At 45.2% G+C, this 27,981-nt stretch overlaps 1 protein-coding gene across 5 annotated transcripts in view; it reads left to right on the forward strand.

Annotated features, from left to right (window-relative positions):
• cacnb2 (calcium voltage-gated channel auxiliary subunit beta 2) overlaps positions 1 to 27,981 on the forward strand; it is a 200,814-nt gene that overhangs the window by 75,260 nt on the left and 97,573 nt on the right. The window contains exon 1 of one of the 5 annotated variants that reach the window (XM_033015305.1): positions 17,622 to 17,749. The exons of the other annotated variants lie outside the window; for them this stretch is intronic. Within the exon in view, the coding sequence (XP_032871196.1) occupies positions 17,717 to 17,749 (33 nt within the window). The 5' untranslated portion in view covers positions 17,622 to 17,716. Of the gene's footprint in view, positions 1 to 17,621; positions 17,750 to 27,981 lie in introns of those variants that run through there. 5 annotated transcript variants of the gene reach the window in all.

Below are 27,981 nucleotides of genomic sequence, written 5' to 3' on the forward strand. Positions count from 1 at the left end.
TGGTCCTCGATTCCCCTACTCTGGGCAAGAGATTCTGTGCATCTACCCGATCTATTCCACTCATGATTTTATGCACCTCAATAAGATCTCCCCTCATCCTCCTGCACTCCAAGGAATAGAGACCCAGCCTACTCAACCTCTCCCTATAGCTCACACCCTCTAGTCCTGGCAGCATCCTCATAAATCTTCTCTGAACCCTAAGAAGCTTGACAATATCTTTCCTATAACATGGTGCCCAGAACTGAACACAATATTCTAAATGCGGTCTCACCAACATCTTATACAATTGCAACATGACCTCCCAATGTCTATACTCAATACTCTGACCGATGAAGGTCAATGTGCTAAAAGCCTTTTTGACCACCTTATCTACCTGTGTCTCGACCTTCAAGGAACCATCCACCTGTACTCCTAGATCCCTCTGCTCTACAACTCCCCAGAGGCCTACCATTCACTGTGTAGGTCCTGCCCGTTAGACGTCCCAAAATGCTACACCTCACAATTCTCTATTAAATTCCATCAACCATTCCTTAGCCCACCTGGCCAATAGATCCAGATCCTGCTGCAATCTTTCACAACCATCTTCACTATCTGCAAAACCACCCACTTTTGTATCATCAGCAAGTTATTATGGAAATTGATAAACAGAAATAAAGTTCTCTTGGGGAAAAAAAAAATCAGGGTTGGGAATAAAATCCTTAGGGTGGCACAGTGGCGCAGCGGTTGAGTTGCTGCCTTACACCACAAGAGATCTGGCTTGATCCTGACTATGGGTGCTGTACGCACTCCCTGTGGCCGTGTGAGTTTTCTCCAGATACTCCGGTTTCCTCCCACACTCTAAAGATGTACAGGTTTGTAGGTAAATTGGCTTCTGTGAATTGTATATTGTCCCTAGTGTGTAGGATGGTGCTAGCTTACGCGGTGATTGGTGGTCGGTATGGACTCGGTGGGCCAAAGGGACTGTTTCCTAACTTGTTGTTTTTTATAAAATCTAAAGTAAAGTCTAATGTCTTCTCGTGTAACCTTCCCACAGAAATCAAACATCATTGTCCCTCAAGAAAACAGCTGCTAGTTTCACCTTGAGAGGACTTGGAAATAGACAAGCAAACACTTCCATTGACACTTATGCAATGGCACTCTACTAAATGCTGTAACGTACAGCCTTTAGTATTTTTAGTTTGCAGTAACAAAAATATAAATATAGCTACTGAAAAAAAAAGTTTTATTTTATAGAAACCCAACAAGAAAAAATAACTTTGTTATAATGAGAATGAAACTCTCCAACCCACAGATTCAAAGGATACAAGGATACAAAGGACATTTATTATCACATACACCAATTGTTGTAGTGAAATTTGACTTGCCATTGCAGCACAAAAATAAAGATAAGACACAACATCAAAGAATTTAACAGTAAACATAAAAATATCCCCCCACAATGGTTCCCACTGTGGGGGAAGGCAGCAAACGTCCAGTCCCATCCCCAGTTCACCCATAGTCGGGCCTGTTGAGGCCTCCGCAGTCGCCACTACGGCATCCCCATGCTGCAGGCCCACTCGCCGGATGATGGAGTTCTGGAGTCGGGTGAACACTCTCAGCGGCTCAGAGTCTCTGGAGCAGCCGCCTCCTCCACGGAGACCGCAGCACCCGCGATGTTGGAGTCGGCGGTCCCAGCCCTCCGGAGCTAACTGCACGGCGACCCGGGTAAGGCATCGCCCGCTCCACGATGGCGCCCCAGCGCTGTGCCGCAGCTGAAGCTGAAGTCCTGGCCGGTCCCGGCAGGAAAACGCCACTCCAGTCTGCCGGTAGGCCGCGAGGAAGGGGCGAAAACACGGCTCGGAGAAAAGCCGCATTTCCGACCAGGTAGGTATTGAGAAAAATAGTTTCCCCCTTTTCCCCCCCCCCCCCCCCCCACATAAAAAGACTAAAAGACCTCCAAACCAAACACTATTAACTAACTAAAAAAAAATTAAAAGGGTGAAAAGACTAACAGCTGCTGGCAGGGCAGCCATGCTCGACGGCACCCCCACTGTTTAAGATTCCCTTTTCACATAGTCATAGCGGAAAATGGAGTAACATGATTTTCTCCTAATGCAAGATTTCTTTGGAATACCACCATTGTGTTATAGCAGATCTGCCTGTATATATCACATAATTATATATTTATGCATCTGCAAACATCAGTGAATTGGAACGGCAGTGCGACATGCTGATCAGAACAGAGATCAAGGGATTAGAATGGATTAATCTGTGAATTGTCAGTATTAACAAAGGGCATACAGTTTGAGATTCAATGGTTGATGTCTGAGGGTTTAGCTGAACCTGTGCAGAGAAATGTCTGAATGTCTATTCACTGGAAACTAAGAATGATATGAATAAACAAAAGGTAAGCAATTGAGATCATTCTAACAATCAGCAGTTTAATGTGTGACAGAAAGTTACACAATTATGTGTTTTTTGAGAGGAAATAGCTGACGTGATCTCATTGAAATTATGGCTTCCTGTTGCTCTGGTCACTACCACGTGAGAAAAATACTCGTATTTTACATGTGACGAAGGGATGTTTGCGTTCGATCTATTTACTATTGATTCATTATGCAAAGTCAAGAATTTTAATTGTTTCAAAATTTAGCCTTTGTGTGCCTTAAAAATATCTTAACTGTAATCAACAGATAAATTAAAACATGCGCTAATGCTTCTAAAATTAAGTTGTGTTCACTTCAGACATTTTTGTCCAATATATTATAAATCTAACTATATGATCAGCCATGATCATATTGAATGGCGGTGTAGGCTCGAAGGGTCGATTGGCCTACTCCTGCACCTATTTTTCTATGTTTCTATGTTTCTAATCCAGTATTGTCCAATATATTTGGCAACAATTACTTCCGATAAGCTGCTAACCAGATATTCAGGTGTGTATTTTTTGCATTTCACATTAGCAAGTAAAAATGAAGTTATGACACAATGAATATAATTTCAATATAGTGGCACAGCGGCACAACTGATAGAGACCCAGGTTCGAACCTGAGCTTGGGTGCTGGCTGTGTGGAGTTTGTACGTTCTGCCTGTGACTGCGTAGGTTTCCTCCGGGTGTTCGGGTTTCCTCACACATCCCAAAGATGTGCGGGTTTGTAGGTTAATTGGCCTCCATAAAATTTGCCATGATGTATAGGGAGTGGATGAGAAAATGGGATGTCATAGAACTAGTGTGAACGGGTGATCGATGGTCAGTGTGGGCACAGTGGGCTGAAGGGCCTGTTTCTATGCTGTTTTTCTAAACTCTATGCTAATAGTCACAAACTTGGATTATTTTTCTCTAGAATGCCAGAGACTTGAGATAGTCAGAACCTTTTTCCCAGGGTGGAAATGCCAAAGATTAGCAGGCATAACTTTAAGGTGAGAAGGACAAAGCCTAAAGGAGATGTATGGGGCATTTTTTTTTTTTAACACAAAGAGTGGTGGGTGCCTGGAATGCACTCCCAAGGATGGTGGTGCAGGTAGCTACGATGGTGACATTTAAGAAGCTTTTCGATAAGTCCATGCATACATAAAGAAAAGAGGGATGCTTGCAGCTGCAATTAGTTTATCTTGGCATTATTTTTGGCACAGACATTGTGGGCTGGACTTTTCTATGCTCTAAGCAGGTACACGTACGTGGTTTGCTGATCAAATGTTAATATTGAAAACAGAGTGTAAATATTTCCTGGTTATTAAGTGTTTTGTTACTGAATACACATGGACTTTTCTGAAGTGATTACAAAAATGTGAGATCCATTATGTAAGCATCTTAAGACATTTCCCACTCGCACTAGTTTACTATGACATAAAATTGCCCAGTAGCTGAAATAAATTAAAAATGGTTCTTCACTGCTTGCTGTCAAGACATCTTGTTTGTAAATTAGCACAGACATATAGTTATTCAGAAGAGCGCATGGATCTACTTCTGAGGTAGCCTTAAAACCAAATGGCCGAAGTAGCAAAGTAAAATGTAAAGGGCCTGTCCCACCAGCTTGCGACTGCATGCGGCTAGCACGATCTAACGTGGTCGCTTGAGCCGTACGGCCTCGCGGGGCCAGTCCCACTTCGATCGCCGGAGGCGTATGGAGTTGTGCGGGGCTGGTCTCGACATCGCACGGGGCTCCGAAAAACTGACCGTGTTCAAAAATCCTGTGCGACAACGGCCTGTCGGCTCGCAGCCGCATTGAGGCCGTACACAGCACCTCGACGGGCGTACGCAGCGTCTCAACGCCGTACGCAGTGTCTTGACGACGTACGCCTAGCGCGTGGCTTTGCGCGATGACGTCACCGCCCGGCGTGCCGTTGCGTGATGACGTACCGCCCAACGCCATGCGACATCCAAATTCAGTCGGCCCGCTTCCTGCCCAGCTGATTGGTGAGTATGATGTCGGGACCAGCCCCGCACAACTCCAGACGGCTCCGCGGTTGGAAGTGGGACCGGCCCCGCGAGGCCGTACGCCTCAAGCCACCACGTTTGGTCGCGCTAGATGCATGCAATCACATGCTGGTGGGACAGACCCTTAACAGTTGTATTTGAATTATTCGTACACAAGTTCTTATACATATCTCAAGAGTATAATCCCTAAATCTCTACTTGCACTGGACAATGCTAATGAGTTAGATAGCTTAAAGGTGTGTTTAACAATAGATGTAGTGGTGGGTGGGTTGAGATAAGGTTTCAGTGATGGCTACTCATTAGTAACATATGTAGCTGTCAAGGTTCGATTCCTGTGCAGCCTTTCAAGTACTAAAATAGAAACAAAATGCTGCAAGCCTTCAGCAGATCAGGTACAATAGTATCCGGGGAAAGAGAAACCAAGATGACATTTCAGGTTGAAGACAGCTGAAAAATTATTTGTTCCAGCGTATACATTTTTAAACTTTGATGTGCCAGATTTCCCTCAGTTATGTGGTATTCAGATAGTTTTTCCTTTCATAATTTATTATTTTAGTTTATTGAGTTAGATTATCAACTGGTCAATATTTATAAGTCTATGCCAAATAGACGCAATCATTTATGGGCCAAATGTGGGAAAAGGGGTTTAGCTTATATGGGGCATCTTGGCCAGCATGGTCAGGTTGGGCTGAAGGACCTGTTTTCGTGCTGCATAACACCATGACACCACGATATTTATCAAAATAGAAATTCATGATTGAAGAGAATTGTTGGGGGGGGGGGGGGTGAGGGGGAGGAGGAGGGGAAGGAGGGGGAGGAGGAGGAGGAGGGGGAGGGGGAGAAGGAGGATGAGGAGCAGGAGGAGGAGATGGGGGAGGAGGAGGGGGGGGGGGGAGAGGGAGACTAATTTCCTGAATGATAATCCCTAGAAACTGGGCCAATGTGAATATTAGATCCTCATCAAACCATTACACCTGCTTATCTCATATTTCCAAATGATACCTCTGGGAGCAAGTCAGCAAGAAATCTAACCCTATCAGATTGCTACTCTCAGAAAAAAATGCCACTTAAATTTAGCAAAAAATATTCTCTAGCAGAATAGTACCTCATTTATTGGCCTCCAATATAGGAATGGTTGATGAGGATTCAGCAATGAATTAGGAAGTATGGCAGATATTATGATGAATAGCAGATATGAAAGGATTAGAAATTATACCGAATTCAAGTTGAAGGGTTTGGGGAATCATTATTGGAGGGAAAGGAATAAATGTAATGCTAAACTTGAACAATACCAGTCTCCATTGGAATATAACAGCCAAATACATTAGCTGAGTAATATGGTGCATATAAATGCAGCATGTATATGTTTAATCATGTATGATCATACATAAGCATACATGTTTGAGGTTTAGATTTGTTTGAAGATACAGTATTGAACTAGGTCCTTTGGCCCACCAAGTCCACACCAACCATCGATCAACCATTCACACTAGTTCCATGTTATCCCATTTTGCATCCACCTCCTACACACCAGGACTAATTCACAGAGGCCAAATAACCTCCAAATCTTCCATCTTTGGGATGTGGGAGGAAATGCACGAGGTCACAGGGTTCAATGGTACATTATTGTCACATGTACCAAGGCAGAGTGAAATTCCTTTTTGCATATATTTCAGTAAAAGTATTACCTATACCTATGTACAATCTTAGATTAAGTACCACAGTATAGGAATAGTACACTGAAACAGGTCACCAGGTTTTGCCGCTATTTTCAGAGAATGTGCAAAGTCAGCACCCGAGGTGTGGATTGAACCCAGATCTCTGAAGCTGTGAGGCAGCAGATCTACCAGATGCGCCGTTATGCCACTTGTATTTAGAGAGCTGAACCGACTGATTCAAACTTTTCCCTGGGTCCCTGTACTTGTCTACATACATGGCTTTACCGGCTTTGAAGTAAGAGACAAATGAACATGCACATGTTGCAAATTGACGAGGATAGATAGCAAAATAAAGAACCACGTCTTTGAGTCTGTCAGTATGCACAAGGTAATACTTCATGCGGTGTAACTGGAAGACCTGAGAGAAAGTTTTAACTTTAAATTCATGCAAGGATACGGTTGAATCCACAGCAAATGTTACATTGTGGTAAATAAAGAAAATCAAATAGAAAGCACAGGACAAACTGTGGCAATTTGCCTGAACAGAAACTGCATTCATTGTAAAACTGGAAAAGATGCAAATGATTATTCTCACAGGTGTATACAGTTGAGTGCAGTTATATTTGATGAAATACATGAAAATATTTTGAAGCAAATAACATGTTGAAAATTGACAGTGGTGATCAAATCATGTCTGTACAAAGCCATGCATTGTGGAAGTCATTTTCTACCAACAAACCATGGAAACCTGCTTCTTCAAGTAAATATTAATCATGCCACTCAGATCTTTTTCCAATAACTTCCCTGCCACTGACATGAGACAAGCTTGTAGTTACAGGCAACATCGTTGGAGCAAAATGACCAGTTAACCCTAAATGATGACTGTTTATTACATTCCACAGATGCTACTTGATCTGCTGAGTTCCTCCATCAGTTCTTTATTCGCTACAGATTCCAGCACCTGCAGTCTTTGGTTTGCCTGTGGATAAATGTGGATAAATGTGAGGTTATCCATTTTGGTGGCAAAAACAGGAAAGCAGACTATTATCTAAATGGTGGCCGACTAGGAAAAGGGGAGATGCAGCGAGACCTGGGTGTCATGGTACACCAGTCATTGAAAGTGGGCATGCAGGTGCAGCAGGCAGTAAAGAAAGCGAATGGTATGTTAGCTTTCATAGCAAAAGGATTTGAGTATAGGAGCAGGGAGGTTCTACTGCAGTTGTACAGGGTCTTGGTGAGACCACACCTGGAGTATTGCGTACAGTTTTGGTCTCCAAATCTGAGGAAGGACATTATTGCCATAGAGGGAGTGCAGAGAAGGTTCACCAGACTGATTCCTGGGATGTCAGGACTGTCTTATGAAGAAAGACTGGATAGACTAGGTTTATACTCTCTAGAATTTAGGAGATTGAGAGGGGATCTTATAGAAACTTACAAAATTCTTAAGGGGTTGGACAGGCTAGATGCAGGAAGATTGCTCCCGATGTTGGGGAAGTCCAGGACAAGGGGTCACAGCTTAAGGATAAGGGGGAAATCCTTTAAAACCGAGATGAGAAGAACTTTTTTCACACAGAGAGTGGTGAACCTCTGGAACTCCCTGCCACAGAGGGTAGTCGAGGCCAGTTCATTGGCTATATTTAAGAGGGAGTTAGATGTGGCCCTTGTGGCTAAGGGGATCAGAGGGTATGGAGAGAAGGCAGGTACGGGATACTGAGTTGGATGATCAGCCATGATCATATTGAATGGCGGTGCAGGCTCGAAGTGCCGAATGGCCTACTCCTGCACCTAATTTCTATGTTTCTATGTTTACCAGATTATAATATTTAATCAACATTGACGGGTAAAGATCGGGTCAGAGAATTGAAGCTGGATTGGAGAGGAGTGTTCAACTTGTGTGTTTCAAAATCACATCTAGACTTACGATTTGTAGTGGCCATTTGGCATGTTTTGCATGTCATTGATGATGGCATGTGCCTTTAAATTTTAGACTACCCGTTATATTGTGGGTGGGTAAATTTATGACGTATTTTTGGGCGTGCTTTGGGCTATGTCGCTTGCGCAGAAGTATAGTTTTTAGATTAGTTTGGAGAGACCATGGAGAAGGTTTACCCTTCGACCCCGCGAGGTGTAAAGCAGATCATGCAAAGTGTAACGGAGACACGAGGAGCTTTCTAATGTTTAAAGTAATAAGCTGGAGTTCGATGAAGATAATAGTAATGAGAGAAGAAATTTGGATGTATCTCACTGTTTTCAATCAACAACAAAGCTTTTATTCATCAAAATACTGTGTTTTGAAGATTTATCGGTGAAGAAGCTCTGAAGGTCTCTGTGAGTGAGCTCGCATGCGTATCGAAGATATTCCCCTTAACCATGCTCGTCCATTTAGCGGCTAGAGGGTTAATTTCTTGAATGATTTAAAAATCGTCCGCTACACTATGACGAAAGCATGTAACACTATTCAAGAACAGCGAAATTGATATTGAAGGTTATCCTGACAAAACCAGCATGATCCTGGGGGGGGGGGGGGGGGGGGAGGTCCCCTCCCCCACCATAGATGAGGCTCTCACCAGGGTCTCATCAATACCCCGTAACACTGCTCTCTCTCCCCATCCCCCTACTCGTAACAAGGGCAGTCCCCCTAGTCCTCACCTTTCACCCCACCAGCCGTCACATACAACAAATAATCCTCCGTCATTTTCGCCACCTCCAACGTGACCCCACCACTCGCCACATCTTCCCATCTCCTCCCCTGTCTGCCTTCCGCAAAGACCGCTCCCTCCATAACTCCCTGATCAATTCTTCCCTTCCCTTCCGCACCACCCCTTCCCCGGGCACTTTCCCTCGCAACCGCAAGAGATGCTACACTTGTCGCTTTACCTCCCCCGTCGACTCCATTCAAGGACCCAAGCAGTCGTTCCAGGTGCGACAGAGGTTCACCTGCACCTCCTCCAATCTCATCTATTGTATCCACTGCTCTAGGTGTCAGCTGATCTACATCGGTGAGACCAAGCGTAGACTTGGCGATCGTTTCGCCGAACACCTCAGCTCGGTCGATATTAACCAACCTGATCTCCCTGTGGCTCAGCACTTCAACTCCCCCTCCCATTCCAAATCCGACCTCTCTGTCCTGGGCCTCCTCCATGGCCAGAGTGAGCACCACCGGAAATTGGAGGAGCAGCACCTCATATTCCGCTTGGGCAGTCTGCACCCTAGTAGCCTGAACATTGACTTCTCCAATTTCCGGTAGCACTTGCTGTCTCCTCCCCTTCTCAGCTCTCCCTCAGCCCTCTGGCTCCTCCTCTTCCTTTCTTCCTCCTGCCCCCACCTTGCATCAGTCTGAAGAAGGATTTCGGCCCGGAACGTTGCCCATTTCCTTCGCTCCATAGATGCTGCCGTACCCGCTGAGTTTCTCCAGCAATTTTGTCTACCTTCGATTTTCCAGCATCTGCAGTTCCTTCCTGAATATGATCCTGGCCATGCTCTCTCCTGACTATTGCCATTGGGAAGAAGGTACAGGAGACAGATCTGACACCTCTAGGTGCAAGAACAGCTTCTTCCCATCAACCATCAGGCTCTTGAATCACACTGTATAAACCTACCTAAATAGTTATTGGATTATTTTTTTATTGTATATTTATTTGTCGCATAAATGTGCAGCAAGTAAGAATTGCATTGTTCCATTTCTGGTGCATATGACAATTAAACATTCTGGACTCGACTGTAAGCCTTAATCTATCCCACATGCATGAAAACTGGATGGAGGAAGAGTTAGACAAATCAGAACAATGTGTAGTTTTAGTAAAGGTACCAGAGTGACAAGAATTGTAGCTGTGCCGAAAACAGAGACAATTATTTGACCGTGTTGATTTCAAGATGACAATGAATAAGACAATTGGCAGTGAACAGCACACGTATGCTCAATTTGACGTGAAGACATGGAGTCAAGGATATTTGACAATAAATGCCATTAGTGCTTTTATTCATGCAAAAAAATTGCCTTATGGAATGCAAACATTACCAAAGATCTCTCAAACTCTAATGGGTAAGATATGATAAGGTGTATAGTAGATCATTGCCAAGCAATCAAGAAGATGCACTGATAGCCACTAGGAAATAGAAACATAGAAACATAGAAATGACTGGAACCTAGCAATTGCGAAGCCATAGAAAGTGGAAAACGTTATACACCCTGATCATTTGTGGACATTCTACAGCATAATGCTGGATCTTTGACATAAGGCCCCACATAGGAGAGGAGTGGGCAAAATTAGAACACATGTTATTGGGGGTAGGGCATTGACATGGATAAAAAAATTGGTTGGCAGACAGAAAACAAAGAGTAGGGATTAATGGATCCCTTTCAGAACGGTAGGCAGTGACTAGTGGAGTACCGCAAGGCTCGGTGCTGGGACCGCAGCTATTTACAATATACATTGATGATTTAGATGAAGGGATTCAAAGTAACAGCAGCAAATTTACAGATGACACAAAGCTGGGTGGCAGTGTGAACTATGAGGAGGATACTATGAGGATGCAGGGTGACATGGACAGGTTGGGTGAGTGGGCAGATGAATGGCAGATGCAGTTTAATGTGGATAAGTATGAGGTTATCCACTTTGGTGGCAAAAACAGGAAAGCAGATTATTACCTGAATGGTGACAAGTTGGGATAATGGGAAGTACAAAGAGATCTGGGGGTCCTTGTTTATCACTCACTGAAAGTAAGCATGCAGGTACAGCAAGCAGTGAAGAAAGCTAATGGCATGTTGGCCTTCATAACAAGAGGAGTTGAATATTGGAGCAAAGATGTCCATCTGCAGTTGTACAGGGCCCTAGTGAGACCACACCTGAAGTATTGTGTGCAGTTTTGGTCACCAAATTTGAGGAAGGACATTCTTGCTATTGAGGGAGTGCAGCGTAGGTTAATTCCCGGGATGGCGGGACTGTCATATGTTGATAGAATGGAGCGGCTGGGCTTGTACATTCTGGAATTTAGAAGGATGAGAGGATATCTTATTGAATCTTATATAAGATTATTATAGGATTGGACACGCTAGAGGCAGGAAACATGTTCCCGGTGTTGGGAGAGTACTGAACCAGGAGCCACAGTTTAAGAATGAGGGGTAGGCCATTTAGAACGAAGATGAGGAAAAACTTTTTTAACCAGAGAGGTGTGACTCTGTGGAATTCTCTGCCTCAGTGGGCATTGGAGGCTGGATGCTTTCAAGAGAGAGTTAGATAGAGCTCTTAGGGATAGCAGAGTTAAGGAATATGGGGAGAAGGCAGGAACAGGGTACTGATTGTGGATGATCATCCATAATCACATTGAATGCTGAAATACTGTGCCTCATATCCATCAAACTTCCTCATGGAGAAGAACTAATCTTCACTATGAATAAGAAATGATGTCACCTCCATTGCAAAACCAACGTAACTCCAACCTTTGTTTGTGAGCTGTGGTATGCAGATGACACTTGTGTGCATGCATGTTCAAAGGTTAAATCCAATACATCATTGACTGAATCTTGAGAGATTGTGCATTTCAACAAATAATCAGGGTGAAATACAAATGACTAGAGGGACCCAGTGGATCATGCAGCATCTGCAGAGAGAGATGGAAACATAACATTTTTGGTCAGGACCCTTTATCAAGTCCGTAACTTAAATTCTTGAGCTTTGAAGAAGGCTCCCAACCTAAAAGGTTAACTGTCCATTTCTCTCTGCAGGTGCTGCCCAACCTACTAAATTCCTCCGGCAGTTTGTTTTTTTGCTCAGGATTCCAACATCTGCAGTTTCTTGTGTCTCCAGTGGTGTGGAGACAGTCATTAAAAGGCAGACTTATGGGCCTCTCTCACTTAGGCGATTTTTCAGGCAACTGCAGGAGACTATGCAGTCGCCACATGGTCGCCACATGTTCGCAGGTAGTTGCTGGGGAGTCGCCTTCATGGTCGTGAGGAGTTTCTGCATTCTGGGAACTAGTCACGGCCTCATTATGGTCACGCAAATTTTTCAACATGTTGAAAAATTAACGGCGACTAGAATTAAGCCACCATGGAGAGTAGCGAGAGTTCTCGTAAGGTGGGTCGCCAGGAGGTCCTAATGGGTTGCCAGGAGGTCGAAGGTTCTCTGAGGTTCTCATAGGTTGTAGCCGGTGCTGATTCTATCTAATTTCATTGGCGCATTGGGAAAAAAAAGGTCAGCAATAGTTTTCAGAACCAAGAATAACCGACCGGTAATGTTAAATATACGCCGAGCTTCACAGCCGTGTATCTCTGACTTCTTAAAGGTTGTCTCCACTCCTTCTCCCCCCCCCCCCCCTTGCCCCCCCTCTTTTAAAGGACTTACTGTACACTGTGTTTTCGCCGTCTTATTGTGTGTAGTTTTAGATCCCCTAATTTGAGGAAGGACATTCTTGCTATTGAGGGAGTGCAGAGTAGGTTCACAAGGTTAATTCCCAGGATGGCGGGACTGTCATATGCTGAGAGAATGGAGCGGCTGGGCTTGTATACTCTGGAATTTAGAAGGATGAGAGGGGATCTTATTGAATCCAGATTATTAAGGTTTGGACACGCTAGAGGCAGGAAACATGTTCCAGATTTTTAGGGACTCCAGAACCAGGGGCCACAGTTTAAGAATAAGGGGTAAGGCATTTATAGATATAGATGCTTTATTTGTCATTCAGACCTTACGGTCTGAACGAAATGTCATTACCTGCAGCCATACATACAATAATACAATAATAAACAACAGAACAGACAGTAAACACAAATTAACATCCACCACAGTGAGTCCACCAATCACCTCCTCACTGTGATGGAGGCAAAAATCTTAGGGCTGCAGTCTCTTCCCTCCTCTTCTCCCTCTGCGCTGAGGCGATACCCCACCGGGCGATGGTAAAATCAGTCCCGCGGCTCACCGAGCTCCGCGAACGGGCCGGTTCAAACACCGCGGCCCGGGGTGGTCGAAGCTGCCGCCCTCCAGTCCAGCGGACGCAGCTGTTGATGACGTCGTCCACTGGCCCGCGGCCGAACCCCGGACTCAGGCCGCCGCCGCCAGAACGCCGTCTCAGCCACCGGAGCACCGTTCCAGCCCCGAGCCGGGTCACCCTCACGTGAGCGTCTCAGCCCCTGCGCCAGCCCGCCCACACGGGAGCGCCGTTGCCCTCGAGCTGGGCCGCCCCGACGGGTGCACCGTTACCCTCGAGCTGGGCCGCCCCCACGGGAGCGCCGTTACCCTCGAGCTGGGCCACCCCCACGGGAGCGCCGTTACCCTCGAGCTGGGCCACCCCCACGGGAGCGCCGTTACCCTCGAGCTGGGCCACCCCCATGGGAGCGCCGTTACCCTCGAGCTGGGCCACCCCCACGGGAGCGCCGTTACCCTCGAGCTGGGCCGCCCCCACGGGAGCGCCGTTACCCTCGAGCTGGGCCGTCCCCACGGGAGCGTCTCAGCCCCTCATGGGTGCGCCGTTCCAGCCCCGAGATGGGCCGCCCTCACAGGAGCGAGCCCAGGGCGAGTCCTGACAGGCTGCCTCCGGAGTCTCGAGGTCGCCAGCTCCGCCATTAGGCCTCAGCGCAGACGGTAACGGTGCAGAGGCAGACGGAGGCAGAGAAGGGGGATACGACAAAAAAGTTGCATTCCCCCGAAGGGAGAGACAGCAAGCCCTGTTTCAACCCCCCACCCCCCCCCTCCCCCCACACATAAACACAACCTAAAACCAAAAACTTAGCTAAACAAAACGAAAAAAACAACACAAAAAAGTAAAAACAAACGGACTGCAGGCTAGCCGTTCACCAACGCCACCACTTTGATTTAGAACAGAGATAAGGAAACACTTTTTCGCACAGAGTTGTAAGGCTGTGGAATTCTCTGCCTCAGAGGGCGGTTAACTAAACCTCGCTACCAGAATACCAAATATTTCTTAAACTGAGTGTCGGGCTTAGTTAGACCGAGCGGAAGGTTTAAGGTGAGTTTAAGGAAAGTCTAACTTTGCAATTAGTAGAATAGTGGCCATCAAGTTTATCCAGGCACCAGTTGTAATGCAAGTGCTCCAACTTTTATAAGCTGCATTATCTGATCAGAGTTTTGCGGGCTTTTGAGAGTAATCAGTGCTCCTCACATCGACAGGAGCTTTAATCGTTAATTCTTGACTAGGTACGCGGTAGTTTGAGCATTATTTATCGTTAATAAAGAATATTTCGCTCAACCTGCCTGGTCTCACTACAGTAGATGTGTTATTAATAGACACATTCCCTTGGTCAAGGAAAAGCAAAGAAGCCAAAGTGCTAATCTACGGTTGTCTCAAACAAAAAAATCATCTTGGCAACATTAACATCCAGAAGAAACAAGGAAAAATATCTGAGAATAGAAAGAGAGGACAAGAGATGTCTGCCTTTGATATGGAAAGTGGCAACCGGGAGTCCAATCTACATGGATGAAAAGCTTTGGGGAGATTCAATTTAGCGTTACTTTTTAGTTATACATTATTCCCCTCCTGTTTCTTAAATCTCAGTAGTCTCCCAATTTTGGATTCTGCATTGTTCAATGGATTTTGCTTTCCATGGCTAATTCTGTTAATACTGAAATCTGCACATTTAGTTACACAGGAATATGACAGCAATGAATAAGAGGTTTGTTTGAAAGAATGCATTTGAAAAAATTCCTCAAAACATTAATTTAAATTGTTTATACTAAGTGAATTGCTATTTCAGAAATATTTAGTACTGTCTGTAATTTCTCCTGAATATAAACCCAGTCTAATTGTGTGGAGAGGAACTGCAGATGCCGGCTTAAACCGAAGACAGACACAAAAAGCTGGAGTAACTCAGTGGGTCAGGCAGCATTTCTGGAGAGAAGGAATAGGTACCGTTTTGGGTCTAGACCCATCTTTAGACTGAGAGTCAGGTGAAAGGGGAACGAGAGATCCAGATGGTACTTAGATGAAATGAATGGAAGATATGCTAAAAATGATAATCTGGAAATGTGGGGCACATGATAAGCCATTGTTGGCTATGCGATAGGTGACAGTGAGTATACAGACAGAGGAACTCAACAGGACAACAGTAAACTAGTATGATGACTAATATGGGGGAGGGACAGAGATAGAGGGAATGCAAGGGTTACTTGAAGTTAGAGAAATCAAGAATGATACCGTTGGGTTGTGAGCAACCCAAGCGAAATATGAGATGCTGTTCCTCCAATTTATGTTTGGTCGCGCTCTGATAATGGAGGAGGCCCAGGACAGAAAGATCAGTATGGGAATGGGAGGGGGAGATAAAGTGTTTGGCAACTGGAAGATCACGTAGGTTTAGGTGGACGGAGCGAAGGTGTTCAGTGAAACCATCACCGAATCTGGGCTTGGTCTCACCAATATACAGGAGTCCATATCTGGAACAGCGGATACAGTCAGTGGCGGACAGACCATGGTGTCAGCTTGCCCGATAGCAAGTGGGCCCCTGATGAAGTGGGCCCCCTATATCAAGTGGGCCCCTGATGAAGTGGGCCCCCTTTGTCTCCTGGCAACCAATATTTTTAGACCCAGTCCGCCACTGGATACAGTAGATGAGGTTGGAGGAGATGCAAGTGAACATCTGAACGGACTGCCGGGGTCCCTGGAAAGAGTCGAGTGAGGGACGGAGATATAGGGACAGGTGTTCAGTGGCAGTGGCAGTGGCAGAGGGTGGTTAGTTGGGAAGTGATGAGTTAACCAGGGAGTTGCGAAGGGGAACAGTCTCTGCAGTAAGCAGAAAGGGGTGGGGATGGGAAAATGTGGCTAGTGGTGGGATCCTGTCGGAGGTGGCGAAAATGTCAGAGGATTATTTACAGTATGCGACGGCTGATAGGGTGAAAGGTGAGAACCCAGTCAAGTCAGGCCTGAACTCACTAGAATCATGAAACTACACAGCTTCGAAATATGTCCTTGAGTCCAACATTTCCGTGCCCTAATGTTGCCTAACTGAGCTAATCCCACTTGCTTATGTTTAACCTGTGTTGCTTCAAACCTTCATGTGCTGATCATGTGCCTGAACAAATCTATTTTAAATGTCCTAACTGTACTTCCTTTACCACTTCATCTTATAGCTTGTTCCATCTACACACCACCATCTGTCTGGATATTGTTCACCTTAAACCTAGCCCCACTAGGTATAGACTTCCCTACCATGGGGAAGGACACTATGAAAGCTAAGCACCACAATTCATGGGGTTTACACCACAATGTCACGCCCAGAAAAGTTTTGGAGAAATACTTGGGGAATTTAGTGCATTTTAGGTCATAAGTAATAGGAGCAGAATTAGACCATTTGGCCCATCAAGTCTACTCTGGCATTCAATATGGCTGATCTATCTCTCCCTCGTAACTCAATTCTCCTGCCTTCTCCCTATAACCCCTGACACCTGTCTATCTCCCTTTAAACATATCCTTGTCTTGGCCTCCACAGCCTTAGGAACATAGAAACATAGAAAATAGGTGTAGGAGGAGGCCATTCGGCCCTTCGAGCCAACACCACCATTCATTGTGATCATGGCTGATCGTTCCCAATCAATAGCCCGTGCCTGCCTTCACCCCATATCCCTTGATTCCACTAACCCATAGAGCTCTATCTAACTCTCTCTTAAATCCATCCGGTGACTTGGCCTCCACTGCCCTCCGTGGCAGGGAATTCCGCAAAGAATTCCACAGATTTACCAGTGGTCCACCCTCTGACTAATGAAATTCCTTCTCATCTCCTTCCTAAAGGAGCGTCCTTTAATTCTGAGGCTATGACCTTTAGTCCTAGATTAGAGTCTCCCACTAGTGGAAACATCCTCTGTATCCAAGCCGGAACTCCGACCTGTGTGTGTGTGTGTGTGTGTATACTGGGATGTATGTGTGTGTGTGGAATGAGAAAGGCTGTTTGGAAAAGTATTCTTTACAATTACTTAGATCATGAAAAATTCAAAGGCTTTTATTTTCATTTGTCATTTATATCCATGTTGGCAGTAAGTTTCGCGCGTGTTTGAGTGGAAACAACCCGAACACTGATGATTACTACTTGGTCTGATTCAGGATCTTGGGCCATTGCAGTTACTATATATAGAATTATCTCCTTAAACTAAAAATACCACCACATACTGTAAACCACGACTAAAGGGGAAGGATATCAGAGACTGTCATCAGCGTTTACGTTGCTTCCCACATGCATTCCTGGTGCAAAATAATGCGTGTCTAGCTGTTGTGGTAACTAATGCCAACTTTTGACTCCTTTAACCGCAGGGGCCAGAGTTGGGTAACAAGGAAGGGGTCTCGTCGAGGGCACGGGATGCAATAAGCCCAGGGTTAGGGTAATGCCAGGGTATGTCAAGCCGGGAGACGGTGGTTGGGGTGGGGGTAGCTAGTGTTGAGGTCCCGGGACAAGGTTGAACGACCGGGGCTGGTCATCCTAAGGGCAGCGCCGGGGAGTGCACTTCCTCGGTCCCATCCGGACTGGCACTCCAGTTAAAGCCCTTTGGTTAAAGCTGGGGCCGCCGCCCAACAGTGGGGGGTTTGGAGTGGGTGGAAACGCTCCTCCCCGTTGCCCGTCTGCAGAAGTTGATGGTGCAGTCTGCGCTAACTTGTCCCATGGAAGCAGCCGAGAGTTGAACGCCGTACCTCTCTCAGCGGGGACATGTACCTCTACGGCCGGGAGGAGCCCGAAGAGGTAAGGAGGGGAAGGGAGGGCAGGGAAGGGAATGAAGGTCCAAGCTTCAAGAGAGCACCACAGACCCCGTCCTGCTCTGGAATGGGGAAGCGGCCAGAGTCTGCACAAGGTACACAAAAATGCTGGAGAAACTCAGCGGGTGCAGAGTCTGCACAATATGCTCTCCTCCTTCATTATATCCCAGGGTGGCTCGCCGGAGGCACACACAATTATTCAAGTGATTGATGAGAGGTTAAGTGATAAACGCCCAATAACTGTGTTCAAAAAGGAACTGCAGATGCTGGAATATCGAAGGTACACAAAATTGCTGGGGAAACTCAGCGAGTGCAGCAGCATCTATGCTGCTGCACCCGCTGAGTTTCCCCAGCAATTTTGTGTACCAACGCCCAATAACTGTTGTTTTAATCACAACCTGCTGACTTGGGGGGGAAACAACCGAGTGCACAGCTCAATAAAAACCGAAACTGCTGGAAATACCCGGGAGAAAACGGATTCGAGCACAAATGCTTAACCTGATGAGGAACTCCAGCATTTTCTATTTAAACTCTGCACCCAACTATGTTAGATAAAGGCGACAAGCGTTTAAGAAATGTTTCACAAAAAAAAACTTGAATATAAAAATACCAGGCATGAGATAAATACTGTGGATTTTTGAAATCTAAAGTGAAACGGGAACTCAACAGTAACTTGTAGACACGAGAGATTGTAGATGCTGGAATCACGGGCAAAAAAAAAAACGCAATCTGGCGAAAGAACAAACTCCGTATCTTTAATCAGGATCGAACCTGGGTCTCTGGCACTGTAAAGCTCCAACTCACCACTGATACTGATAGATATCAAGCCACACAGAAGTACAATCGGTAGAGCAAAAGGGAAGATGTAGAGTCTGGAATATAATTCTCAGATTCAAGAGAGAGCTAGATAGGGCTCTTAAAAATAGCGGAGTCAGGGGTTGGACAGGCTAGATGCAGGAAGATTGCTCCCGATGTTGGGGAAGTCCAGGACAAGGGGTCACAGCTTAAGGATAAGGGGGAAATCCTTTAAAACCGAGATGAGAAGAACTTTTTTTCACACAGAGAGTGGTGAATCTCTGGAACTCTCTGCCACAGAGGGTAGTCGAGGCCAGTTCATTGGCTATATTTAAGAGGGAGTTAGATGTGGCCCTTGTGGCTAAGGGGATCAGAGGGTATGGAGAGAGGGCAGGTACAGGATACTGAGTTGGATGATCAGCCATGATCATATTGAATGGCGGTGCAGGCTCGAAGGGCCGAATGGCCTACTCCTGCACCTAATTTCTATGTTTCTATGATATGGGGAGAAGGCAGGAACGGGGTACTGATTGTGGATGATCAGCCATGATCACATTGAATGGCGGTGCTGGCTCGAAGGGCCGAACGGCCTACTCCTGCACCTATTGTCTATTGTCTATTGTCTCAGCATTGCAGTGAAGTTCCAGAGACAAAGTCCAATGTCCACATTGGGGTAGAGGTGATCCGACGGTATCCTAGCTTATTGAAGGACTATTCAGAAGCCTGAAAATAGAGGGGAACAATCTGTACCTGAGTCTGGCGGTGGGCGCTTTCAAGTATCCTCTGCCCAATGAAACTCTTTGATTATGTTGACTGCTTTTCCTTGGCAATGTGTGTCAGTGTGGAGAGCCAGGTCTGTGTGATGGACTGGGCAACATTTACAACACCCTTGCAGTCTTGGGCAGAGCTGGTCCCAAACCAAGCTGCGATGGCCCAAACCAAACCAACCACCCTGACAGCATGCTTTCTATGTGCATCCACAGCAGTTTGTAAAAGTCTTTGGAGGCGTGCTGAATTTCTTCAGTCTTCTGAGGAAGTAGAGGCATTAGCGTGCCTTCATGACTATTGACAATAGGTGCAGGTGTAGGCCATTTGGCCCTTCGAACCAGCACCGCCATTCAATGTGATCATGGCTGATCATCCCCAATCAGTACCCCGTTCCTGCTTTCTCCCCATATCCCCTGACTCCGTTATTTTTAAGAGCCCTATCTAGCTCTCTCTTGAAAGCATCCAGAGAACCTGCCTCCACCACCCTCTGAGGCAGAGAATTCCACAGACTCACCACTCTCTGTGAGAAAAAATGTTTCCTCGTCTCCGTTCTAAATGGCCAATGCTGAGATCTGGAGCAAAAGAACAAGCTGTTGAAGGAACTTGGGTTCGAGCATCATCTGTAGAGGCAAATGGGTAGTCAACCTTTTCTGGTCCAAAACCTATATCATGGCAAATTAGTAAATATTGGAAGAAAGCATGCTAACTTGTTGAGTTTCACCAACAGGTAGACACAAAGTGCTGGAGCAACTCAGCGGGTCAGGCTGTGTGAAGTCCGAAGAAGGATTCTGACCTGAAAAGGCACCTGTTCCTTTTCTCCCTCGATGCTGCATGACCCGCTTAGTTACTCCAGCACTTCGTGTCTATCTTTGGTATAAACCGCCATCTCCAGTTCCTCCCTATGAAGTTCTCCAGCAGTTTGATTCTTGTAAAGATGGAAAAATTGATTTTATTTCTAGTTTTTTCTACCATATGTTGTCCGTAAACCAAATGTTTTCTGAAGGGATATATTTTCTGCAATTCGTATGCGACTCAATTGACCATTATTTATGAATCATATAACCATATAACCATATAACAATTACAGCACGGAAACAGGCCATCTCGGCCCTACAAGTCCGCGCCGAACAATTTTTTTCCCTTAGTCCCACCTGCCTGCACTCATACCATAACCCTCCATTCCCTTCTCATCCATATGCCTATCCAATTTATTCTTAAATGATACCAACGAACCTGCCGCCACCCCTTCCACTGGAAGCTCATTCCACACCGCTACCACTCTCCGAGCAAAGAAGTTCCCCCTCATGCTACCCCCAAACTTCTGTCCCTTAATTCTGAAGTCATGTCCTCTTGTTTGAATCAAGAACCGACAGGACATTCTCAGCGCTAGATCCAATACTGTCAGGTCACATTCCAATCTTTATGAAAAGGCTCTTTTTAAATGGAGCTTTATTATTATTATTAGAATGTAAAACAGTACAGCACAGGGACAGGCCCTTCAGCACACAAAGCCTGTGCTTAACATGGTGCCAAGATAAACAAATCTGATATGTCTGCACATGAACCATATCCCTTCACTCCCTGCAAATCCATGTGGCTATCTAAAAGCATCTAATGTATCTGCCTCCTCACCCAATCTGGTATCCAACACCCTTTAAGTCTCTCATAATTTTATGTACTTCTATCAGGTCTCCGTGCAACCTCTGGTGTTCCAGAGGTAACAGTCCAAGTCTGTCCACTCTATCTTTCTTGCCAATATCCTCTAATCCAGGAATCATTCTGGTAAACCTTTGCTGCACTCCCTCCTATGCTTCCACATCCTTCTTGTAATGAGTTATGTCATAAGGAATAGGAGTAGAATTAGGCCATTTGGCCCGTCAAGTCTACTCCGCCATTCAATCATGGCTGATCTATCTCTCCCTCCTAACCTCATTCTCCTGCCTTCTCCCCATAACTCTCTGACACCTGAACTAGATGCAACACACCAAATGCAGTCTGAACAACTCCTTTGAAGCTGCATTATGACTTCCTGACTCTTATATTTGATGCCCTGACTTATAGACAAGCATATGATATGCATTTTTAATAGCAGTATAGGGGGAACCGAGCTTTCCTCCTAAGAACAAGGCAGCAGTGATAACTGTGGTTCCCCAGTTGAAATCATTAATTTAGCATAGAGCAACAGGATTATGAGTGTTCTGTGCTTTCAGTTCCAAATCTTAGTCTTCAAGCACCCTTTCCCAGTCAGCCAAGGGCTCTGCTGGTACACTGAAGGATATTGTAAATGTCAACTTTGATATCCACCTTCACACAGGGTCCACATTGTCCGGGATCACACCATGACACTTCATTGTCCGAGTGTGGCGTTGTATAGTGGGCACAGGTTTGATGGAAGCCGTTTGTTTTGTGAATGTTGTGTTTAAGGTTCATCATCTTCTTTGCTTCAGTGAATGAGGTGATGATGAGTTGAAGCTTGCCCTCTGAATGCAAGTGATGTCCAAGTACTGCTGTTCAATGACTAGGGCAAGGATGACCGAATTACACTCAGTTATTACAGGCCGTATTATCTGCATGCCTAACAACAGACTTCTGACGGTATCCATTTAGAGTTTTGGCACAAAGTGATTCCCAGGTGAAAAGAATAGAAGCTTCAAGGATGTGTCCAAAGCCTTCCTGTAAATGAATTCTGACTAATTGCCAGGCCTCCCAGATCAAGGACCACCCAAAGTGGAAGCGAAAAAATTGCGATGGGATTGTGAACCTTGAGGCCCCGTGTTGGGATCAGACTGAAGCCCTGTATAAATGGAGGAATGAGCATGGTGCCTCACAAACCACGTACTCGCCTTGAACTTCCCACCCATCTATGGAAGCGTCTTCAGTTTATATTAGAGATACAGCGCAGAAACAAGTTCTTCAGCCTACCGAGTCGGTGCCAACCAGCGATCACCCAGTATACTAACACTATCCTACACGAATGGGACTATTTTACAATTAACTAAAGCCAATTTACCTACAAACCTGTAGTATGGGAGGAAACCAAAGCACCCAGAAAAAACCCACCCGGTCACAGGGAGAATAGATAATAGACAATAGGTGCAGGAGTAGGCCATTCAACCCCTCGAGCCAGCACCGCCATTCAATGTGATCATGGCTGATCATCCACAATCAGTACCCCGTTCCTGCCTTCTCCCCATATCCCTTGACTCCGCGATCTTTATGGACAATGTACAAACTCTCTACAGATAGCGTCCTTAGTCAGGATTGAACCAGGGGCTCTTGCACTATAAGGCAGCAACTCTACTGCTGCACCACTGTATTGCCCTGTTCCTACGTTGGTTTCATCAGTTATCTTAAAGCCCACAAAAATGGAAAAAAGCAAGTCATCCTCGAATCCAAGGGGAATCCAGAAGAAGGAGAAGAATAAAGTACATATACTAACGGAATTGCTGGAAGTGGCAATTCAAGCTTGCCTGTGCTCTCATCGTGCATGTGGATACTATAAAGTCAGGGTATAAGCTGCATGAGTATTATTGAAGAGTAGTAACAAAGGGCCGTACAATTGATGTACACTGATGAAATATTGTTCTTGTCTTCAGCTGCTTGAAATAAAAAATGCACTTAAAATGAGAACCAATTTGAGAAACTTAAGATGGATGCGGTAGAATATATGAGGAACCCAGGAAGTTGAAGGATTTTCTAGTCAGAGCAGGCAAGATTTAGGAACAATTTCATAAGGAGTTCAAAATCTGAAAGGTTTTTGTGAGAGTACATAAAGATAAGCTCTTTAGAGAACTGCCACAGAAGGCTGGGGAGGCCGTCAGTTGATATTTTTAAAGAAGAGGTAGATAGATTCTTGATTAGTACAGGTGTCAGAGGTTATGGGGAAAAGGCATGAGAATGTGGTTCGGAGGGAGAGATAGATCAGCCATGATTGAATGGTGGAAGACTTGATGGGCCGAATGGCCTAATTCTACTCCTATCACTTCTGGCCTTATGACCTATCCACTGACAGGAGATAAACTAATCAGAAGACACAAAATTTAGGGTATGGGTCCCATGATATGTAGCAAGCACACTTGTGCATTTGTCATTTGTCCACCATGTGCGAATATAGATTAAATTCAAATGATCCCCTGGAAAGAATCCAGTATCTCAAATCTAGTTTAAAATAAAATTAGTGTGGTTGATGACAAACAGATTGATCCAGAATTAGATCTGGATTTCTTTAAATATAGATCATTTGTATTTAGCGAACATCTGATCGAAACTGCCTGACATTGCTATCATCTGTTAACACAGTGAACAACCCTCACAGATGGAATGTGAAGTCTTCTGGCAGCTTCAATCAACTGTTCCTGGCACATTCAAAATGCGTGGACTTCACACAGCTTCTGACGTAAATAACTCCTCGACCTTTAGTTTAGTTAAATTTAGAAATCCTTTGACCCACCAAGTCCACACCGACCAGCAATCACCTGGACATTAGTTCTATCCTACGCACTAAGAACAGTTTACAGAAGCCAATCAAACTACAAACCTGCGCGTCTTTGGAGTGTGGGAGGAAGCCGGAGCACCCGGAGAAAACCCACGCGGTCACAGGCAGAAAGTACAAATTCTGTACAGACAGCACCCATAGTCAGGATCGAACCCGGGTCCCTGGCGTTGTAAGATAGCAACTCTACCGCTGTACCACCATGTCGCCACTATTAATTTGTCAAAAAATACCCAGGATGATGTAAATAATGGGGACTGCAATTGACAAGAGAAATCAGAAGATAAAGTGATGTTCTAGGATATATTGTTAGAAATATATTGTCACTGTATGACTCTAAAGGGAAATGGAATCAGATTCAATAATAATGAAAAAATAAGTGCAGAGCAATGGGGAGAAAATAGAGGAGGGGGGCTAATAGGTCATCTTTTTAAAAGTGTCTGCATTGAGCTCTTTGTACAGTGCTGATCTATGGAATAAACCGTTTAAGAAAGAACTGCAGATGCTGGAAAAATCGAAGGTAGACAAAATGCTGGAGAAACTCAGCGGATGAGGCAGCATCTATGGAGGAGAGGATGTTGCTAAACTGTCTTCGGAGAGAAGAAGGAGGAGAACTTCTTCAAAGTAGACATACCTTGAGGAGATTTTGCAGTGGAGTAGACCAAATGTTTAAGAAAGAACTGCATAATGCTGGAATAATCGGAGGTAGACAAAAATGTTGGAGAAATCAAGCGGGTGAGGAACCTGGTTTCCATACGGGTGAGATTGCTCAAGGAAAGCATGCAAGAGTTATGTCAATGTAATGATAATTTGATGGAGCAAGGTCACGGTGGTGGAAAAGTGGCAACAAGGAAGCTGTTTAATCCTAAAACTTGATTTCTCTCAAGATCAAGAAAGTACCATCTCAGCCTTGAATGTGTACTTGAAACACAGTTCAATTATATATTTATGCTGCAGATGTTATTTTTTACCATGCTAGCATTGATGAAAAACAGTACTGTTGCAAAAGGATGGGAGCAATTTTTTTCAGAGATCTGCGCTCGAGATAGTGACCTGTTCTGCCAGATTTTCTAAGCATCTATTAAAAAACAATCAGTGAATTTGGCACACAGTGTTTTCCTGCTCTGTGTTGTTAAGATGCACAGCCCCACAGACTTTTTGTATTGAAATAAATGATTGCCGCAATGGAGGTTGCAGGAAAAACACTAAACATTGTCCAACTGGGTTACGCTGGGAGCTGACGGGAACGAGATTGACACAGTGCTCTAGTAAGAAGGCAGAAGACTCCCCGGATCCACCGCGCGGCTGCAGAAGGTCCCCAGAATGTGCCACGGAGCCGGGAATATGCCATGTGCCTCCTATCCATGAGACCCAGTGGCCGGATGTAGGATGACCCAGTGGGCTGCCTGCGGCCACACGCGTCTGCTGGCCTGGATCGCCGCTGTGAAGAAAGACTCTGCGGGTTGCGGCCTGCAGGGGGGGAAGCTCGGAAGCCGCTGAGCTCTGGCCCGAAAACGGGAGAGTCAAAGAGGAGGGAGGTGCTGGTGAGAGGAGTGGGCCAGTAGGAGAGGTTCAAGGAAGGATTGCCTTCAAGGTCAGCTGCAGGAGGCACCCCCTGGACACAGGCAGTTGAGCGAGTTGAGGGACGTTGGATTCACAGGCCAAGCAGACGCAGGAGGCCCTGAAGCAGCGTGGGTTTACCTGGATCCGGAGCCATTACAAAACATCGAGCATGTGGACCGCACTTTGGCCTTTTTGTTAATGGCGTCAAAATATGGGACTTGTGGCCAGTGTTGCAGTGCTAGGATGTCAGGACTTTCATATGAAGAAAGACTGGATAGACTCGGCTTGTACTCGCTAGAATTTAGAAGATTGAGGGGGGATCTTATAGAAACTTACAGAATTCTTGGGGGGTTGGACAGGCTAGATGCAGGAGGATTGTTCCCGATGTTGGGGAAGTCCAGAACAAGGGGTCACAGTTTAAGGATAAAGGGGAAATCTTTTAGGACTGAGATGAGAAAAACATTTTTCACACAGAGAGTGGTGAATCTCTGGAATTCTCTGCCACAGGAGGTAGTTGAGGCCAGTTCATTGGCTATATTTAAGAGGGAGTTAGATGTGGCCCTTGTGGCTAAATGGATCAGGGGGTATGGAGAGAAGGCAGGTACAGGACACTGAGCTGGATGATCAGCCATGATCATATTGAATGGTGGTGCAGGCTCGAAGGGCCGAATGGCCTACTCCTGCACCTATTTTCTATGCTTCTATGTTTCTATGCTAATTTTTTAAGTGCTGGAGCCATCAAACAGGGGCGTCATTTCAGGTTTTGCCTGGTGGGAGGGGGCAGGGGGGCAAGCTAGTTTCCCAAGAGGGTCAAACAAAATTATAGCCTTTCACTACATCCCAGTGTACAACTAGTATAATAAAACATATAATACTTACTTTAATAATATGACAAAATATTGCACGGTTGCATTCACTAATTATCATGAAATATAATTATCAATCAAGTAAAGAAAAAGACAGTAATCATGTATTTTACCAATTTACAAGTAATTACCTGCTTACCAAATGCCACCAATGAGAAGTTTCACAGTAATTTCCACAAAGGGTCAGGTGTAACATGTGTTCGGGTGTCTGAAGCAACTCTTGTGGTCCTGGTGCGGGAGGGGTGGTGAGGGTGGGGGTCTGTGTGGGGAAGGTGGTGAGGGAGGCTGGACATAGGTGGAGAGGTGGTGGGGTATGTGTGTGTGTAGGGGTGCGGGGATCTATATGCTGCGGTTGGAGGGTTTTGTGTGGGGGTCTCCCGCGGACACGGGTCAGGCGGAGTCGGGATATGGGGGAGAAGGCAGGAACGGGGTACTGATTGGGGGTGATCAGCCATGATCACATTGAATGGCGGTGCTGGCTCGAAGGGCCGAATGGCCTACTCCTGCACCTATTGTCTATTGCCTCCGGGAGTTACAGGTGGAGGTGGAATATACAGAGTGCTGGCATCAATTTGGATGTGACAAACGGGTCTCTATGTATCGCTCTTATCACGACAAAGTATCAGGTAACACTCCATTGGCATTGAACCAGCTAAGTTATTAATTTACCCAGTGAGCACCGTAATATTTCACAACCATTGTGTTAATGAACAGATAATCAGTGTTAAAATCCGCTGGGAAATTCCCCGCTGGTTAAAATTCCCCGCTGTTTATTTTGGGTTTTTTTTTTACAGAGGTGCCGGAGTGGCCTTGCTTGTGCCAATGCAAAATGGAATTTCACTGTGCAGTGCATATGTGACAATAAAGCACCATTGAACCCACCTGCTTATTTTGTTCTGAACATTTATCCTCAGCCCTATACTTTTGAGGTATTGATGAAAATATATTTTCAGTATTATAACATATGTACCCTCAGCTGAAGGTAATTTAAGCTATAATAATGTACTGATTAAGTTGCAGTGTTAACTTAAGTTCGTTTTCTAAAACAATCAGTATTAACTTATGCTAAAGTGTATTAGAGCTTGCTGTATAGCAATTTGTGTGTAACCCTATAATGTAGGGTTTACTGGGAGTGGAACCCTCAGGGTTTCGGCACGACCCTTTGCCTATTTCCTTCGCTCCATAGATGCTGCTGCACCCGCTGAGTTTCTCCAGCATTTTTGTGTACCTGGTATTCTTTAAAATGCCCGAAGGAGATTGCATTCAACATTTTGACTTTCACTTTCAATGACTTTCCAGAAACTGTTCATTGCTCAAAGTGTGAGGCATGAACTTCCAGAACCTCCCAAGTAATTCAGTCAGTCACAACATAACGACTGACGCATAATTATAAATCCCTGAAATGATACAATGGAACGTTAGGATCCAGGTGATTGAAATGCGGATATTTAACTAAACCACAAGCCATTAATATCAAGGATGATCAGATTATCAATTTTATGGAGACTCAAAAAACTGCAGATGCTGGAATCTTGAGCAAAAGATAAGGTGCTGGAGGCACTAAACGGGTAAGGCGATATTTTAGGTCTGGACCCTTCTGATGATGCATGATCCGCTGGTTTCCTCCCGTACTTTGACTTTTGCTCAGTTTATCAGTTTTATGGTTTCACAATTTAGCAATTTTTTTAAACTTTCTGCATAAGTAACTGCTGTTTGCTGGAAATTACCTTGTTT

Source organism: Amblyraja radiata, chromosome 2 (genome assembly GCF_010909765.2).
Source record: "Amblyraja radiata isolate CabotCenter1 chromosome 2, sAmbRad1.1.pri, whole genome shotgun sequence".
Classification (NCBI taxonomy): domain Eukaryota; kingdom Metazoa; phylum Chordata; class Chondrichthyes; order Rajiformes; family Rajidae; genus Amblyraja; species Amblyraja radiata.